At 41.4% G+C, this 17,968-nt stretch overlaps 1 protein-coding gene across 3 annotated transcripts in view; it reads left to right on the forward strand.

The window, feature by feature from the left end:
- Positions 1–17,968, forward strand: part of Ubr5 (ubiquitin protein ligase E3 component n-recognin 5) — a 114,981-nt gene that overhangs the window by 33,520 nt on the left and 63,493 nt on the right. For 2 of the 3 annotated variants that reach the window (XM_085831909.1, XM_085831908.1), the window contains exons 5-11: positions 735–854; positions 6,673–6,862; positions 7,028–7,187; positions 7,730–7,879; positions 10,327–10,538; positions 17,450–17,566; positions 17,654–17,764. In XM_085831909.1, the coding sequence (XP_085688035.1) occupies positions 735–854; positions 6,673–6,862; positions 7,028–7,187; positions 7,730–7,879; positions 10,327–10,538; positions 17,450–17,566; positions 17,654–17,764 (1,060 nt within the window). The remainder of the gene's footprint in view (positions 1–734; positions 855–6,672; positions 6,863–7,027; positions 7,188–7,729; positions 7,880–10,326; positions 10,539–17,449; positions 17,567–17,653; positions 17,765–17,968) is intronic. The other variant, XM_085831910.1, reaches the window with a different exon arrangement.

Here is a 17,968-nt window from a genome sequence, read left to right on the forward strand (position 1 = left end):
GTCACCATGCCCGGCTCAGTCCTAGTTCTTGAGTTTAATTTTTAAGCAAGAAATAGTTTATAGACAGTGCTTACATTCATTACAAGTTGCGGAGGAGTTAATTGGCATGGCACCTAGAAATGCTAAGTTATAAGAAGGATAGCACTACATGCTGGGTCAGTCACATGGGATTTCACTTGCAGTGGTTGGCTGTGGTGCTAGATGGCACAGGCCTTAATCTGCTTTCAAGGCTGCTGTTGACCTTGTGTGCTCCCGAGGTTCTGTGGCTTTGGCTTCCTAAGTAGCTGGTATATAGTTGTGTGCTTGTATGCCCGGCTGGCTGAACTGACTTTACATATCATGTTTGTCTCTGATAGTTAGAAATAGAGGAACTCATTTTGAAAGCAGTCAAGTTCCTGCACCCCCAACTTTCAACTTTTAGCCTTTAAAAAATTACAGTGCATTAAAGGATGCTTCATAAGACTTGAATTTTACTTGGTTGTTTCTAAGAAAAACATGATTAATTTTGAAATATAAAGAAAGTTTACTACTACTATTTTTTATTTATATTTGGAATTTGAGCAGTGTGTACTGGGAGTGAGTGCAAGGGTGTGAGGCGGCTGCCAGCTGGTACCATGTCAGGCAGCACAGCCTGGGACTTGTGAGGCTGATGCCCTGCAGAGCAGGAAGCCTGGAGGTGTGCATCCCCTAAGGCTTGAGACTGTCATGTGATGTTTTCTCTTGATTTTCCCTAGGTCAAAACTGACCAGCAGCTCGGGGACAGGGAGGACCTCTAGGCCGGGAAGGACAAGTGACTCCCCGTGGTTTCTCTCCGGCTCTGAGACTCTGGGCAGGCTGGCAGGCAACACTCTGGGGTAAGTCGGTCCAGTTGCAGGCCTCCTGATCTGTGCTGTGACCGAGCACATCAGTATGATCTCGTTGCAGGGCTCTGAGCTAGCTCACTGTGCCCCCTTGATAGAAGTAACCAATGCAAACCGGATTACAGGATCCAAACCACCGTGTCATTCACTGCTGTCGTGTCATTTGAAAGTTTAAAGTTTATATTTGGACATTTATTGTGAATTATGAAAATCTAACATTACTGGATTTTTTTTTTTTGGTATCCAAATCTGATAGCTTTTTTTTTTTTTTTTTTTTTTTTTTTTTTCGGTTTTTCGAGACAGGGTTTCTCTGTGTAGCCCTGGCTGTCCTGGAACTCACTTTGTAGACCAGGCTGGCCTCGAACTCAGAAATCCACCTGCCTCTGCCTCCCGAGTGCCGGGATTAAAGGCATGCACCACCATGCCCGGCCCAGCTTTTTTTTTTTTTTTAAAGCAGCAAAACCCCAAACTCCCCCCGCCCCGTATTATTTTAATGTGAAGTTTATATGCTGTCAAAGAAGCCATTTTCAAATTCTAGGCATGTGCTTTTATTCATTGGTTCTGTTTTGGAATTTGAGATTGGGTCTGTCTACATAGCCCTGGCTGTGCTGAACTTCCCAGTGCAGACCAGCCTGGCCTTGAAGCCCCAGGGATCTGGTTGCCTCTGCCTCCCAGGTTCTGGGATTAAAGATGTGCAGCGCCGTACCCAGCCTCAATGGCTAACAGTTCTGAAAACACCTGGTCAATGACTAGAAGATGCCTGCTCGGTCAAATTATATAATAATATTCAGAGGCTGATCAAAATAACTAAATGCAGTTGAAATTGCTTTAAACTAAGAGAGAAAAATATTATATACAGTGTGAACTGGTAGGCAAAGTAAAAGTTAGATTTAAGAATTGTCTTGAGTTAGGGTTTCCATTACTGTGAAGAGACACCATGACCAAGGCAAACATTTAACTGGGGCTAGCTTATAGTTTCAGAGGTTTAGTCCATTATCATCATGACAGGAATTGTGGCAGCATGCAGGCAGACGTGGTGCTGGAGAAGGAGCTGAGAATTCTACATCTTGATCCAAGAGACCCAGGTGGAGACTGTTACTCTAGTCAGACTTGAGCACATATAAGACCTCAAAGCCCACCTCTACAGTGACACTCTTCCTCTGAGAAGGCCACACCTCCTAAGAGTGCCAATCCCTGAGCCCAGCATTCAAACACATGAGTCTGTGGAGGCCATTCCTATTGAAATCACCGCAAGAATTGAGATTTCAAAATGCTTAATTTATATGTCTTTATGCTGAACTAAATTACTTCAAGATTAGAGGAATCTTCAGATTGTTTTGTGTGTCCTTTAAGGACAGGAAACACAACCTGAGCTTTAATAAAACATCGTTTTGTATTTTGCAGAGATGAGGATTAAACCCATGCCTTGTATTACAAGCAAATGCTTTATTTCTTACCTCATTTAAAGTTCCATACTCAAAGCCCTGTGCACACAGTGTGTGTTAAAGAGTTCCTAAAATGACATAAGAACAGAATTATTTCATTTGATAAACCTGGAACAATACATTTATTTAAGAAAGTAACTGTTACTGCAGTATAAATAAATACTGCTTTGCTCAAAGATAAACATTTCTTTGTTGAGTTGGGGGTTCTGCAGGGCAAATCCAGAGCCATGATTGAGTTGTACTTCCCACTGGTGGCTGCTTTTGTGATACAACAATGGAATGGAGTTGACTGGTGATCAGAGATTGACCCTGCTTAGTCCCCAAAGGGTAGCTAGTAACCATTTGACCTTTCACAGAAAAGCTTATTCATCCTTGTTTAGTTTTTCACTTTTATAGTGGCATTTGTTCCTAATCTTATATGTTTAAAGTTTTTCCTCTCATCCTGAAATAATTTGGTCTTAAAAAACTTGGAGTCCCAGAGCTTGGGAGACAGTAGGGTCTTGAGTTTGAGGTCAGCCTGACAGTAGAGTGAGACCCTGTCACCTGACCTACCACGGTAGCGCCTCTGTAAGCTTAGGGATTGGCCATTCCTGGTCTCAGGTTGTGCCGTTTGCATCTGTCAGTTGATGAGGCACCATGCTCTTAGTCTCCTGAGCAGGCCACTCTTCGGCCTGTTTGTCTGGTCACTATCATGATGAGTGTGAAGACCTTAACAATAATGCGCAGTGTTTGGATTTGTCTGTCCTTTTTTCATGATGAAATAGAAATTATGCAGTTTTGGCAGAAGTAGCCCAGCTCTTTACTGAGTAATGTCAGGTGGCATTTGTTGATAGGTCTCACAAATTGTTGTGAGATTACTTCCAGTTATTAAGTGGAATTGATGTCCCTACCACAAAACACTCCTAATCTCTGGACATTCACACATAGTTTGTGAAAAGATACCTTTCCAAGTATGCAAATATCTGTTTTTGTTTGTTGTTTTGAGATAGGGTTTCTCTGTAACAACCCTGGCAGTCCTGGAACTCACTTTGTAGATGAGGCTAGCCTCATACCCTCACAACTGATAGTGTCTGCCTTCTGAGCGCTGGAATTACACGTGTGGGCCATCACACCTGGCTCAAGTACACAAGTGTCTGATGTCTCCTCATACTTTTGCTCCTTGATTTTAGTGTCTTGATGACTGTGGATGTCAGTTGTTATTGTAGCATTGGCCAAGCTATTTAAAGGTCCATTTTTTTTTCATATTTATTAATTGGGATTTATAAGGAAGAGCTCCCTCTGGTCAGTTATTTTCCCCCATTTTAAAAGGTTTTTGTTTTTTTTGTTTGTTTTTTGTTTTTTGGTTTTTTTTTTGCGGCGGGGCGGGGCAGGGGGGGTGTGTTTGAGACAGGGTTTCTCTGTGTAGCCCTGGCTGTCCTGGAACTCACTTTGTAGACCAGGCTGGCCTCGAACTCAGAAATCCGCCTGTCTCTGCCTCCCAAGTGCTGGGATTAAAGGCGTGCGCCACCACTGCCCAGCTTAAAAGTCCTTTTTATACTACTCTGGTTATCAAATTCTCTCTCTCTTTCATTCATAAACTGCTACTATGTTGTTCAAATTGTCCTCCTGATTTAAATCCTCTTAACTGTTAAGCTAGTTAGAATGACATGTCTTACAGAATGACATATAAGGCAGTGGAATTTTATGGTTTATAGCTGAAACTTGCAACAGATAACAATAATGGCCTGGCCTGGAATAAACCACCAAAGAGGACTGGAGCTGGGTTTATGGCTTTAAAATGCAGAGAATTGTTTATGTTTGAGCTGCCCCTCAGTTCTTCCCTACCTGCTCCTACTCAACCCCAGACCCCTCAGCACATTGAGTTGCTGATCAGAATTGGGAAAGGGGCATTCTGGTGCTTGCTTATGTATCAGGCTTACAAAGATCTGATGTAAAATCAGACATTTTACAATCACATTTTCAGTGTTAAAGTTTGAAAGTTACGACATTTGAGAATTCAGAACAGACTGATCTTGAGTACTCAAAGGGACATGATTAATCATAAATGTGTTGGATATAACCAAGTAGGAATGAGACTGTCCTCATGTGTCCTAGACCTCTTCCCCATTGTGTTGGGTCATGGCATGCTTTTCCTCCTGTCAGCGTGAGAGTTGAAAGGGGCTCTTTTCTCCTCACTGGTCATCTTGGGACTGTAGAACTCCTTTTAGAGTTTTCTCTCTCTCTCTGTCTCTCTCTGTCTCTGTCTCTGTCTCTGTCTCTGTCTCTCTCTCTCTCTCTCTCTCTCTCTCTGTGTGTGTGTAGCAGTTTTGTGGACTAAAGATTTCTAGATTGTTAGCTGCTGTTTTTTTCCCATTAATAATTGCTTATTATTTATATTGGGAGATGTTTCAGAAACTTCCTATTGCTTTTGTTAATTTATTTCATACCAGGTTGGAAGTAAGGGCCTATCTGGGAGAAGAAAGTTTGTGTTTAATAGTAAGGCTTAAAAAGGATTTTTGACTGTCAGAAATCTGTTACTGCTATTTAACAAGTAAGTTAGGCATGAACTTCTTTTGGTTGGCGATGCAGTCCTTTAGGATTTCATCTGACTGATACACCTTGGGCTTTGGAATGTAAAAGGAGGATAGGTATTTACCTGCCCGGGGTGTGTACACGTCCCATGTGCCCAGACAGGAGACCATTATCAGGTGTGTCCCCCTTTTTGTTCTCTGCCTACTTCTTTGAGGCAGGGTCTCTTTCCAGAGCATCAGGTAGGCTAGCACTCCATGTTCCCTCTCTTCCTACATAGCTGGGGACTTACACAGGGCCACACCCACCTTTGTGTAGTCTGCATCTGAACTGGGGTCTTCATGCTTGGCTGAGCATTGAGTGCTGAGCTTCAGGACTTGTTATTATCTCATGCCATGTAGGATTCCATGGCAGCTTAGTGTTTTTCTTTCCTTTCCTTGACTGGGAGAGTTTCTCAAACAAACAAAAAATAATGTATTTTTAAAGCTAGTTTACCAATTATGTGCACTATACTTGGTTCATAGGCTCTACATTTGTATGCTATGGGCTAATTAATAATACTATGTGTGATTTCTGGTCCTTTTGTGTACCTTGAGTACTATACGGCGGAATTAGAATTAATTGTAGGACTAATTTGACAAGTAGTTGTGCAGAGTAGAGTCATGGTTTTTGATTCTATTAAAAAAACTAACATGCTAATATTAGAAGAAATTAGCTCATTCCTGTCTTGTTGCCCACTAGTGAAACTCAGCCAGCGTTATGTGCTTCGCATAACAACCTTTATCTGGACAAGTTGGTCAGGAGAATGCTTGGGGGTAGTTAGGGTTATGGAGTAGGCATTGTTTGAATTTTGTTCTGTTAAACAGAGTGGGAATACCAAGATCCCTTTTAGCAGCAGTTACAGTAATGGATAAGTAAACTCAGTACAGGCTGGTGAAGTAGATGTTGCAAATTGTCAACTGGTAGTGTCACAGTGACTTGGAACTGTTGGTGCTAGATTACAATTTTCAGATAGGTAGATATTCTCCACTGTTATCTCTGTCTTGGCACTCTTTGTTTTGTTTTTAATGTCACCTGTTTATGCCTCCTGCCAGTTTTAGTTTGTGATGCTTGTAAGATTAGCATGGATGGATACCTGAGCTTAGATAGGTTTCCGGCATTGCTTGCTTGGGAGAAAATTGTATATGTCACTTGGTAGGAATGGTGGTCATTCTGCTGTGTTAAACCAAACTGGGACATTTTTCAGTGAAATTAATAATTAGGTTCAAACATTAGGCTTGAGGTGACCCTCTTCCCAGGTAACCTGGGAAATAAAGTTGCTTTGGTTAATGTGTTTTGAGACTCATTGTGGTTCTCCCACGGTTTGTATGTGTTTGTGGGTGTTTGTGTGCATGTGCCTTTTGTAGGTTGTGTGGATGCTAAAGGTCTGTGTCAGGCTTCTTCCTTAGTCACTCTGGTCTGGTGTGTGCAGCAGGGCTCTGAACTGGACTCATCTCCTTCCTTAGCTAGGCTGGCCAAGAAAGCCTGGGGATCCTCCTTTATGAACTCAACCATCTTCCCAGGCCTGCCCTTCCCTTTGATTTTGGGTAGGGTCTCACTATGTAGCCCAGGCTAGACTTTAATATCTCCTGAGTGGTGGGATTACACGGAAACACTACCGTGTCCCTCTTTGTGTGCAGATATTCAACAAAGGTGGAAAGATAGTGTATTTATTATTTTAAGTGTATTTATATTTAAGTATTACAAAATTTAGACAGCTTTTTAAAGGTTTATAGCTAATGTACAAGAATGAGACTCAAAATGACTTTAAAGAATGAATGGTTTAAAATTTTTAATTTTAAAAATTATTGAATATTTAGAAGCCGTTGGAGTTCTGGCGTGGGGGGAAGTGGAGGAGGCTCCTCTGGTCGGTCGTCTGCTGGAGCCCGTGATTCCCGGCGACAGACTCGAGTCATTCGGACTGGCCGGGATCGGGGGTCTGGACTCCTGGGCAGTCAGCCCCAGCCAGTTATTCCAGCATCTGTCATTCCTGAGGAGCTGATATCACAGGTGTGCTTTGAGACCCTTAGGGTGGATGGAGGGGGAGGCCGGGCTGAGCCAAGGGCTCGCTCATCTTGTGACTCCTAAGAGTTGAAAATGTGGTTTGTTTATCAACTTAGAAGACTTCAGGAAATAAGAGAAAATTAGCATAGCACTATCCTCTGTTTATTTTAGGCACAAGTTGTTCTACAAGGCAAATCGAGAAGTGTCATTATTCGAGAACTTCAGAGAACAAATCTTGATGTCAACCTTGCTGTAAATAACTTACTGAGCCGGGATGATGAGGATGGAGATGATGGTGATGACACAGCCAGTGAATCTTACCTGCCGGGAGGTCAGTGCCTTGCTCTCGCTGCTCCTTCTTGGGTGATCCTTCGACTGAGCTTGGGAGTTTATAGTTGATGATAATTGTCATTGGGAAGCTATACAGGTTGCTTATAGTGTCCCATTTAAGGGGAAATATTTTTACTCAGTGGATTTGGTTTGATCCTAATTAAGACATGACGGCATTGCATAGACTTATCCCTGGCTGACATGTAGGATGTTGTTTTTTGATAATATCATTGCTGAACACTGGTACGTACTGAATTGCATTTGTTTTCATCTGTAGTTTGTTTCAATGATGTCACTAGGTATCATATCTTGAAAGAGGTTTTGAATGCAGTAAGCAGTGCCTGCAGCAGTTATGCAGACTGTCCGTCCGTAAGCTCCGTGTTCTAATGCTCAGTTTATTTCTTAGGTCTTGGGGGACACTCCTCCCCTGCCCCAGGTCTGTGGTTTTAATGTAGTTTAATTTTTAGAGATCTTTTAGTGGTTTATGATTGCATTATATGTAGATGCTTCATTTATTCATATATTTATTTGTTTTTATTGTAGAAGATCTTATGTCTCTTCTTGATGCTGACATTCACTCTGCCCACCCAAGTGTCATTATTGATGCTGATGCCATGTTTTCTGAGGACATTAGCTATTTTGGTTACCCTTCTTTTCGTCGTTCATCACTCTCTAGGCTAGGCTCATCTCGAGGTAATTTTGCATTTATTTCTTCTTGATTGTGGGCTGGCTGTGTGGAGAGCTAGTGATAAAACTCACCCGTATCTGAGTTTAGATCTTACAGTAGGGCAAAGTCATTACATAGCAGTGCTTTGGGGGGACTTTGGCTTTAAAACTAGGCTTTAACCTTGTGTAACATATAGCAAAGGCTGTGATTTAGGTAAGTATGCTTTTACCTATGAGATAGATAGTGAACTAAAAGTAGAATGCTAGTTTCAGTGACATGCAGCATTCAGAAAAATATACTTCTTAATTTGATTAAAACAATGTAATCATGTTCATTTTAAGTAGTGCGTAGATAGTGGAGTATGAAAACTTAGGAGAGAGCCGGGTATGGTGGCACATGCCTTTAATTCCTGCACTCAGGAGGCAGAGGCAGGCGGATTTCTGAGTTCGAGGCCAGCCTGGTCTACAAAGTAAGTTCTAGGACAGCCAGGGCTATACAGAGAAACCCTGTCTTGAAAAAAAAAAAAAGAAAAAAGAAAAAAAGAAAACTTAGGAGAAAGGGGCTGGTCAGTATTAAATGGACAGATCTGTTAGGTTATTAATATGCTATTTATACAAGTCTGAAATCTTTAAAAGGTATATAGTGCAGATTTTGAGCCACTTAAGCCAACCTCTGATGGGCTTATGTAAGCTTTAGCTTACATTATTATTCCTAGTGAGCTTGCCTGCCTATCTATCTATCTATCTATCTATCTATCTATCTATCTATCTATCTATCTATCTATCTATCTATCTTATTTATCTGCTTTCCAGAGTTCAAAACTGCTTTATCTAAATAAAGACAAAATAAGCTATAGTTAGCAATTATTATAAGCTAGAAAAGATGCCATGTTGTGCTAAGGCTGTTCTTGCTTACATATATTTGGTACTTAGAAGTTGATTTTTTAAAATAACATATCTGAGGACCTTTTAACATGTGAACATGTTGTAGCTTAAACTTTTAAAGGTAAATGCACACTTAAAATTGCTTTAAAACTGTCAGTTATTGAATTGTCAAATATTTACTTTCTAACATTAGCAACTCCTAAATACCTGTTTAAGTTATTCTGTGTAGATGCTTGTAATTTGAAATAGCACTTAACTGCTTTGATCTTGGCAATTTGGCAGTTTTTTTGATGTTTTATTGGTGTTGGGGGATGGAAACCAAACCTCCCATGTGCTGGACTTTGAGCTACAGGTCTAGCCTCAGGTCTAGCCTCAGGTCTAGCCTCAGGTCTAGCCTCATGTGCATCGGTGTTGTGTGCTTTAGCTATGGATTATTTCTAATCTGTTCTCTTAAAATCCTGGAAAGTTTATCTTTACCTTATTAATATTTTATCTATATCTATCTATCTATCTATTGTTTATTTTTTCTGAGACAGGGTTTCTTTGTATAGCTCAGGCTGTCATTGATATCAGAGATTCAGCTTCTTCTGCCTCCCAGGTGCAGGAGAGAAAGGTGTGCAATACCACGCCTGATTATTTTGACTATTTTAAAAAGTAAACAACTATTAATGTGGCTGTGGCTTTAGATAATTTGAGGTCACTTTTTAGGAAAGTGTAAGAAGACTTCTAGAAAGTTCCCTTCACCCTTAAAAAAAGTCTGTTTCTCAAAACATTTTATACAATTTATTCATAAAATCCATTCTGTAAATTTATCTTTAACAAGGACTGGAGTTATCAAGTTTTTTTGTATACTAATATATTTATAGTTCAACCTATTTAAGTTTTTCTGTTTATTTAAAAAACAAACCTTAAGGATTTATAACCAATACTCTTGGTTTGTGCCTTAGTTAGGATTTCTGTTGTTGATGTAGAACACTAGGACCAAAAGCAGTTTTAAGTAGGAGAGGACTTATTTCAGGGTATACTTCCATATTACAGTGTCTGAGAGAAGTCAGGCCAGAACTCAAGCCGGGCAGGAACCTGGAGGGGGCTGTGGGCTGATGCAGGGCATGGAGGATGCTTCTGTTTCCCGGGACTCCTTCAGCCTTCTTCCTTATAGTACCCAGGACCACACCTACCTGGTGTGGCACCACCCACAATGGGCTGGGCCCTTTCATGGCAATCACTGTTCTCTATAGGGTCATTTTCTCTTTCCAGATGACTCTAGCCTGTGCCAAATTGACATAAAAATTAGCCAGCCCAATTTGCTTACATGTATTTAATGTTTTGAAATTCTAATTTATGAACTTTTAAAATTTACAAATCAAAGAATCTTATACTAAGTATTTTTAATGAATATATGAAATATGAAATAGTAATTTTATATGAATAATATAATTCCAGAATCATTAAATCCATTAAAAACTGCCCACCAAATCATTTAGATACTGACTGTGCATTTTGCGTAAAGTGCTGTTAGCTGCGTCCTGCAGGGTGTGGACTAGAGTGGCTTACTTTTATCCCACTGGTGTGACCCGATTGCATACCAGTTCTCCTTCTTCCCTTAGAGAGAGACTCCGAGCTTTTGCGGGAACGGGAGTCTGTTCTACGTTTACGGGAGCGGCGGTGGCTTGATGGAGCCTCATTTGATAACGAAAGGGGCTCTACCAGCAAAGAGGGAGAGTCAAACCCGGATAAGAAGAACACGCCTGTTCAGAGTCCAGTGTCTCTGGGAGAAGACTTACAGTGGTGGCCTGATAAGGTATTTGGGAAAAGTTTATACCTTTCATTAGAGTTCTAACAACCATTCACTCCATTAAATGTTTCTGTTTGATTGAATGAGACTTTTATAGGACTGTTGAAAAGAGGCATCAGTTTTAAAGTGCTTATCTGCCCTTTGTTTTAGAAGCAGACCACTAGAGATCTTCTGGTGCATTCCCAAGCTAGGGACCACATGCACTTGTTGCTTGATGAAATGAATTAGAGGATTGGGATGGTAGTTTCAGTAATACATGAGAATTGTTACATTCTTTGGTAGACATTGACTCTGCCAGGTCTGAAATGTCAAATGGACCCTAGTTTCTACAGAGCAAGCTCTAGTCATTGATGCAGGCTGCATGTAGGGACGAGATAAGGGCTATGGATTTCCATTTTATGAAGTACGTTTGATAGACCCTGTGATGCTTAGTAGACAAAGGAGTAGGCCAAATGAGAGTAGGGGAGGGGCGGAAAATAGAGCAAGAGGTAAATTCTAGAAGGCATTACCACCTAGATTGGTGAAGTTGATTTGGATGTTTATAGATCCATCTCTACCATAAATAGAATTTGTTGATGGTGTGTGCTCCATTGTCCTAAGTGGTGAATTCATTTTCACAGGATTTTTTGAGAAATCCGTGATTTTCATGCATTAAAATCAATGCCCTCCTTTTCTCCCTGTTTCCACAGATGGTTGAGTGGGACTTAATTCTTAAGCATAAATAAAGTGGATTTTTGGTACACACCTTTGATTCTGATGTTTGGGAAGCAGGAGAATCAGGCCAGCCCGGGCCACATGAGACCCTCTCTTAAGGAGGGGAAGGGCATCGGTGCACCTTGGAGGTTAATCACTAGCAGATGAAGAGTATGACCTGAGGTTTTCTTCATTTATTTGAACTCAAAATTGCAAGGATATCAAAACTTCCATATCTTATGTTTTTATAGTTATAAATCTTAATACAGTTAATGTGTCTTTTGCTTCCATAGTCATGTGGTCAAACTTGAGTACAAGAGGGGCGCGCAACTTTAACCCTTGTCTTTGGATTGCTTTTATTGGGAGCTACCAGACTTGGCCTGAATTGTATTCTCTCAGTTCTTAACACAGCACTGGAAACATCCCTGCTTCCTTCTTGGGTGGTAATGGGTGGTAGAATGTCTAAACCATTCTGTTGTTCTCCTTCTCTCCCTCCCTGCCCTTTTCCCACCCTCCCCTTTCCTTTCTTGTTTTCCTCCTCTCTCCCTGTCCCTCCCCCTCTCCCTCCTGTCATATCTCTCTCTCTCTCTCTCTCTCTCTCTCTCTCTCTCTCTCTCTCTCTCTCTCTCTCTCTCTCTCTCTCTAACTGTGGAGTTGGATGCCATTGCTCTGTGTCTTTCGCTGGTTGTATGAGCTCTGTCATGGTGTTTGGTTAAGGATTGTGATTCCTGAGTGAAAGGTTTGAGGGCACCACTTGAGAGGGTTGAAGGAAGTAAGTGGGCAACAGAACAGGATTGGGATCCACTTGGTATTTGGTGGAGAATTAAGTGAGGGTCTACAGAAGGCCTGGGAGTCCCCAACCCAGGACAGTTGGAAATCCTGTGCTTAAGCTAACATTTGAGAAGAGATGAAAAGCATGGACCCATCTTATCCCTTGTGTGTCACAGATGTGTGCTGAGTGCTGCTAGGTGGACTGTTGCTTTGCTACATAGAGGTCTATAGTGACCGCTACAACCTTTTCTCAGAAAGCTCCAAGGCTAAGACGGGCAGGGGTGGCGCACGCCTCCAGTCCCAGCTCTCAGGAGGCAGAGGCAGGCGGGTCTCTGAGTTCCAGGAAAACCAGAGCTAGAGAAACCCTGTCTTGAAAACTTAAAAAAAAATACAAAAAACAACAGCAACAACAACAAAAAAACAAAACCAAACTAAACAAAGAAACCTTCAGGTCTATTGCAATAGACAGATTAAAACCACTGGTACAAATTGCTTATTTAAATGTGATTTTTTATTTTTTAAATTGTGGTAAGATTTTTTTTTTTTTTAAGTTAAATTTTGGTAGCTCTTTCATTTCATAGAATGTGTTTCTACATTCTTTGCTTATCAGCAGAGGAAAAAGTAATCTTAACTTTGTATCTATAGTCATTGGAATTTTATAAAGCTTATGTCTGAACTATTTGTTCTTTCTTTTGGTTTTTATGTATATCAGGTATTTTCCCTGCACGTGTGTTTGTGTACTATGTGCTTTTTTGGCTTCCTTGGAAATCAGAAGAGGGTGTTAGAAAGTCATTAGATGCCATTAGTGCTAGGAATCGAACCTGGGTCCTCTGGAAGGGTAGACTACTGAGCTGTCTCTGCTTATTTGTTGTAAACTTTTAAGCACTTTAGACTGATGAGAAAGCTTAGTTTTGCCAGTGCTCGTGTTGTTTGTTAGTGCTATGGTCAATAGTAAAGTCAGTAGCCTGATTAGGAATTTTCATATATCTCATTTTTAATTTTACAGAATTACCAATTGACTCTCCTTTAATTTATCTTTTTTATATTTATCCATTTGATTAATTTATTGTGTCTATCCTTGTGGATGGTTGTGCGCCACAGTGTGTGTTTGTGCATAGAGGTCAACAGACTCTACACTCTGTCAGGATATGTGCTAAGAGAGAATGATATCACCTTGTAAAAGGGTGTACAAGCCTTTGCTCACTGCAGTGTACTGACAATAACCAGAATATGGAAAAACTGTCTGTTAATGGTATGTAAGTAATACACACTCTCTCTGTCTCTGTCTCTGTCTCTCTGTCTCTCTCTCTCTCTCACTCACACACACACACACACACACACACACACACACACACACACACACACACGGGAATGAGTAGCCAACAATCCTATTTGTCACAGTAGGAATAGAATTAGAGGGAAGTAGGCTAAGTGGACCAGTTAGAAACATGCACACTACATGATTTCTCTTAAGTGGCTTGTCTTCAGAAAAGAAAGAGCAGACATTCCGAGACAGAGTGAAGTTGGCTGCCATAGATGAGGTGTGAATGGAAGACACAGTGGAAGCTAGAAAGGTGCACACATGGCACAAACATTTAACTTCTCACTTCTGCTAGAGACTATAGCTAAAGAAGTGGTGTCAGTTCTGTGATATGATCAATTTGAGTCTGCTCAACCAGGGCAACTATTTTATTTACTGTAATATGCTGGAGTATCATGTTGAAACTTCAAAGGTGTGCAATAAATCACACATCTCTGTAAGTAAAACTCACCGAACATAAAGACTTTGCTTTGTGCTCTGACAAAACCCACTATTTAGATTTCAAGGATGCATGTATTCATTTGCTAAGCTCGGTGGGAGGGCTTAGTGGTGTTTAATGGGAGGAATACAGAAGTGATTCCCCAGATCAGCACTGTAATTAGCAGTCACATCCTTTACTGTTCTGGATCTGTTTTCAGAAAGGTTAGGGAAAATGAGTATGTTATTCCTACCAGCTCTTTACATATGAAGTCATGTGCTGTGTCTCTAATGGCAGAGAAAGGAGGCTGGCATGTGGTAACTGCTTCCTAGAGAAGTCAGCTGCTACTGGAACATGTTCATTGGCCATTGTACCTTGGGTTACATGTGGATGAGCATGAGAACAAAGTTTTACAAATGTAAGCTTGGTTTGTTGACACTTAGGAATTTCTAAGAAATGTCTATGAAATGTTAGCTCCACTCAGGCATTATGGCACATGCCTGTGATCCCAGACTGCAGGAGAAGTGCCATGTGTTTAAGGCCAACTTGAATATCATAGCGAATACCAGGCCAGCAAGACAAAAAGTGTATAAAGTGTAATTTGATAATGAGCAAAACAAGACCGGGTCACATGAAAGAAGCATTACAGAGGGATGTCATTAGGAGAGAGAGAGGATGAGGCGGAGAACCACAGCCGAGCAAGTGGCATAGCAGACTCTTGATCATAGCACTGTATGTGCTGCATTCTGTACGTGCGTTCAGTGGCGAGTCCCAGTAAGTGACCTTTTGGTCCCTTCCTTAGGCTGGTTATTGCGCCATTCATCAGCATTGATCCATAGCAGATTTCCAGGTCCTGATCCGCCCAGCTGGCTCATTTAGGACTTGTCTTGGTGAACAGTGGGCCACCCTGGAAGGATGTGGCAAGTCATTTTTTAAATAAGTACTTTTCCAGTTAGGATGATTCGTTCAGGACGGTGCTGTTTTGGAGTTGTTTCATTGGTTCACTCTGCATTTGGTTGATGTGCCCTGTGTTATGAGCTACAGTAGGTTAGAGCTCATTGAGGAGCCTTTACCACGGGGTGTGACGTGTTAGGATCACCGCTAAACTGAAGCTGTGTATGGAGAAAGTTCTGTAGGGATTGAATGGGAAAGGACTAATTTCATTTTAGAGCCTGGAGAAAGGCTTCACGGAGGATCTGACATTTAAGCAAAGTCAAGTTGGCATTAACCATAATCATGCATGGATTCTGAGTCATGAAAGCTCATAGTATGTTTGTAGAACAGTGAGTGTACAGGATTGCTGCTATAATTTGCCAAGTAGAGATAGTAAGATAGCATAGATTGTATATGGCTGAGGATCAACTTGCCAATGAATGTATTGTTCTTCAGTGACTAATGGTCCATCAGAGTCTCTAGAGAAAGTCTGTGATGAGATTGGTGAGGTTTTGTTAGTTTTTAAAGAAGAGAACAAACACTGTTGAAATCATGAGAGAACTAGAGGAGCAGGAAAAGGAAAATTTAGTCAGTTTGAGCATGGTAGGATTTTTGAATCAAATGTGGAGACCTTAACCAAAATATGGTCCAGAGGACAGAAGACTGCAAGGAATTTGACAAGTGCAGCATTCCTTTGTTAGCTGCTAGGCTGATGAGAGAAAAGGAAGAGAAGAACGTGAGATCCACCGCTGGACTGTGGACAGTGGGCCATCAGTAGGGTGGGGGACTGCAGGTGATGTGGGTCTTGTGGAGACGGATCTGTCCTTCAGGAGCCATTCCCACCAATTTGGATCTGCCTCAGTTTCCACCTCTCTTCTATGAGGTGCCATGCTCATGGTTTTGGGTGTGGATGGCTTACTTTCTTCTCAGTACCTCTCAACCCTTATGCCTATGTTAAATTATGTTTATTATATCACAGCTCTCTTTTTAAAAAAATAAACGATGTCAGCAAAGACTTCTGTAGATAATGTGGGCATCATATTTCAAAATTTGGTGAGGCTGATGGTGGAGCCGTAGGGGACAGTGACCTGGTCTGGAGGAAACGGGCTGATGATGTGGTAAGGAACGCTGCTAGTGACTTACAAAAGAGAGGACATGTAGCGCAGGGCACAGTGGCGCTGATGCTCAGGCTGGCCTTGACCTCTGATTCTCCTCGCTGAGCATTCGGCCTGGAGGTTCATGCCACCATACATTTTACAGAGAATAGATTGATTATTATGGGGTATCCATTTGGCACCTAGAAGTACTATTGTATTTGTTTCAGAAACCTTGCAAGCTGAAATAGCGTAAGTATGAACGAGGTCACTTTACCTCTAGGCTGATGCTGAAGGATGTGCCAGTTGAATGGTTATGGGGGAAGGGGGAGAAGAAGAAGCTATGTTTAGTGTGTGTGTCTGTGTGTGCGTCCTTTAAAGTAGGTCTTTGACTGGAGATGGAAGGTGCTCAAGAAATTAGCGAGGTGATTTTACTGTGTGACAGGGAAGGCTATGCAGGAAGGTGAAGTGGGGAGCAGCCTGGACTTGGCTAAATCTGATTAAGAACTTGTGCCATAGGCTTTGCATATTGGTTCCTCTCCCCAAAACCAGTAGTTGTTAAAGTATAGTCACCTCAGATATGAGAATGGGTTTAGAGAAACATGATCGAACCTGGGTTGCTTTAGTAAGTGGGCCTGGGTCTTGGATTCCCATTTGCTGATACTATTCATGATATTTAATTTTAACTAAAGGATTGAGAAGTGGGAATGAGGCAGAGGAGGTAAGACACAGTGCAACCCTCCAGGGAGAACAGGCCCTTGGGGGCCTCCAGGAAGAGAAAGGGCAGCGGTGACTTTAAGGATTGACGTTGTATTGAGTGTCACCCTTCAGGTGCTGTCTGTAGGGTGACTTGAAGTGGACGTAGTTAGGGCAGATCCAGTAAGATTAAAGTCAGTGATCTTTTTGTAAATTCTGAGGTATAACCTGTTGCTTGGAACCCTTGATAGATATCCCCAAGTTAGGTCAGCAGTGTAGCTGCTGTATTGGAAGTTTTGCTTTAAGGTGTCTTTCTGGGTTCAGTCATTGTGTTACATTTAAAAAATCATATTTACAGTCATTGCTTCTTCTTTTTTTTTTTTGTAAATATAATTGCATCCTAATTTATTGTGCCTTTCACCTTAAAAGTTAATGAACTTTTACCACAAAAAACAAACTAGGGAACTTGTTCTCAGTACGGTCTGGGCAGGACACTCTTGAAGTGTCTGCAGGGAGGGAATCTTACTGTTCCCTCCTCCCCACTTTATTTAGCACCTTTATTGAGTACTCTCTGTGGACTACAGTGTTGAATAAGATCTTCCATTTGTGTAAGATAAACTGGTAAATATCCTGGTGGGACATGTACTGTGAACTGAGACTATGACAGGATGGGAGCTCGGCTGTCAGCACTGCTGAGAGTCTCTGCACAGACTCGATGGAGGAGAGGGAATGGATGACCTCATAGGGAAGGCCAAGACAACAGCAAGTGCTGCAGTTGTGTCCTGGTGCACATCTGTCTGGAAAGAGGAAGCAGCCCAGGGCTACTGAAGGAGCGTTTGTGGAAGGGAGCCAGAGGCGGGAGAATGCTGTAGCTTGAGGTGGATGTGCTTGTGCAGGCAGCTTGGATTTCTGTAGTGATTACAAGCAGTGTCCAACTCAAGGAATTTGACAATTTACGTATTCACAGTTTTGCTTTATTTTTATTTTATAGGATGGAACAAAATTTACCTGCATTGGGGCTCTGTATTCTGAGCTTCTTGCTGTCAGCAGCAAAGGAGAACTTTATCAGTGGAAATGGAGTGAATCTGAGCCTTACAGAAATGCCCAGGTATATTGTTATATACAGTAAGTTGGAATGAATGACTCTACTTGTCTATATAAGAAGTAGTAATCATTTTTTCTTATGCTTTCAAAGAATCCTTCATTGCATCATCCACGAGCAACATTTTTGGGGTTGACCAATGAAAAGATAGTCCTCCTGTCTGCAAATAGCATAAGAGCAACTGTAGCTACTGAAAATAACAAGGTAGGGACCATTTTTTCATCGATGGATATTTCACGCTTAAAGCTGTGGCTTGCTTTCTCTGCCTCTTCTCATCATCTTTCAGTCAGTCTGATGTAGGTCCATAATAAAAGCCTTTGAACATTTACAGCAGTAATCTGCCTTTTAGTCTTTGCTGGCTAGCATATAATATAATTCAAAGTTGCTTACTGTAGTGTGAGCGTATGG

The sequence above is a fragment of the Mus caroli genome, unplaced genomic scaffold (assembly GCF_978045245.1).
Source record: "Mus caroli unplaced genomic scaffold, Mus_caroli_1 scaffold_16, whole genome shotgun sequence".
Lineage (NCBI taxonomy): Eukaryota > Metazoa > Chordata > Mammalia > Rodentia > Muridae > Mus > Mus caroli.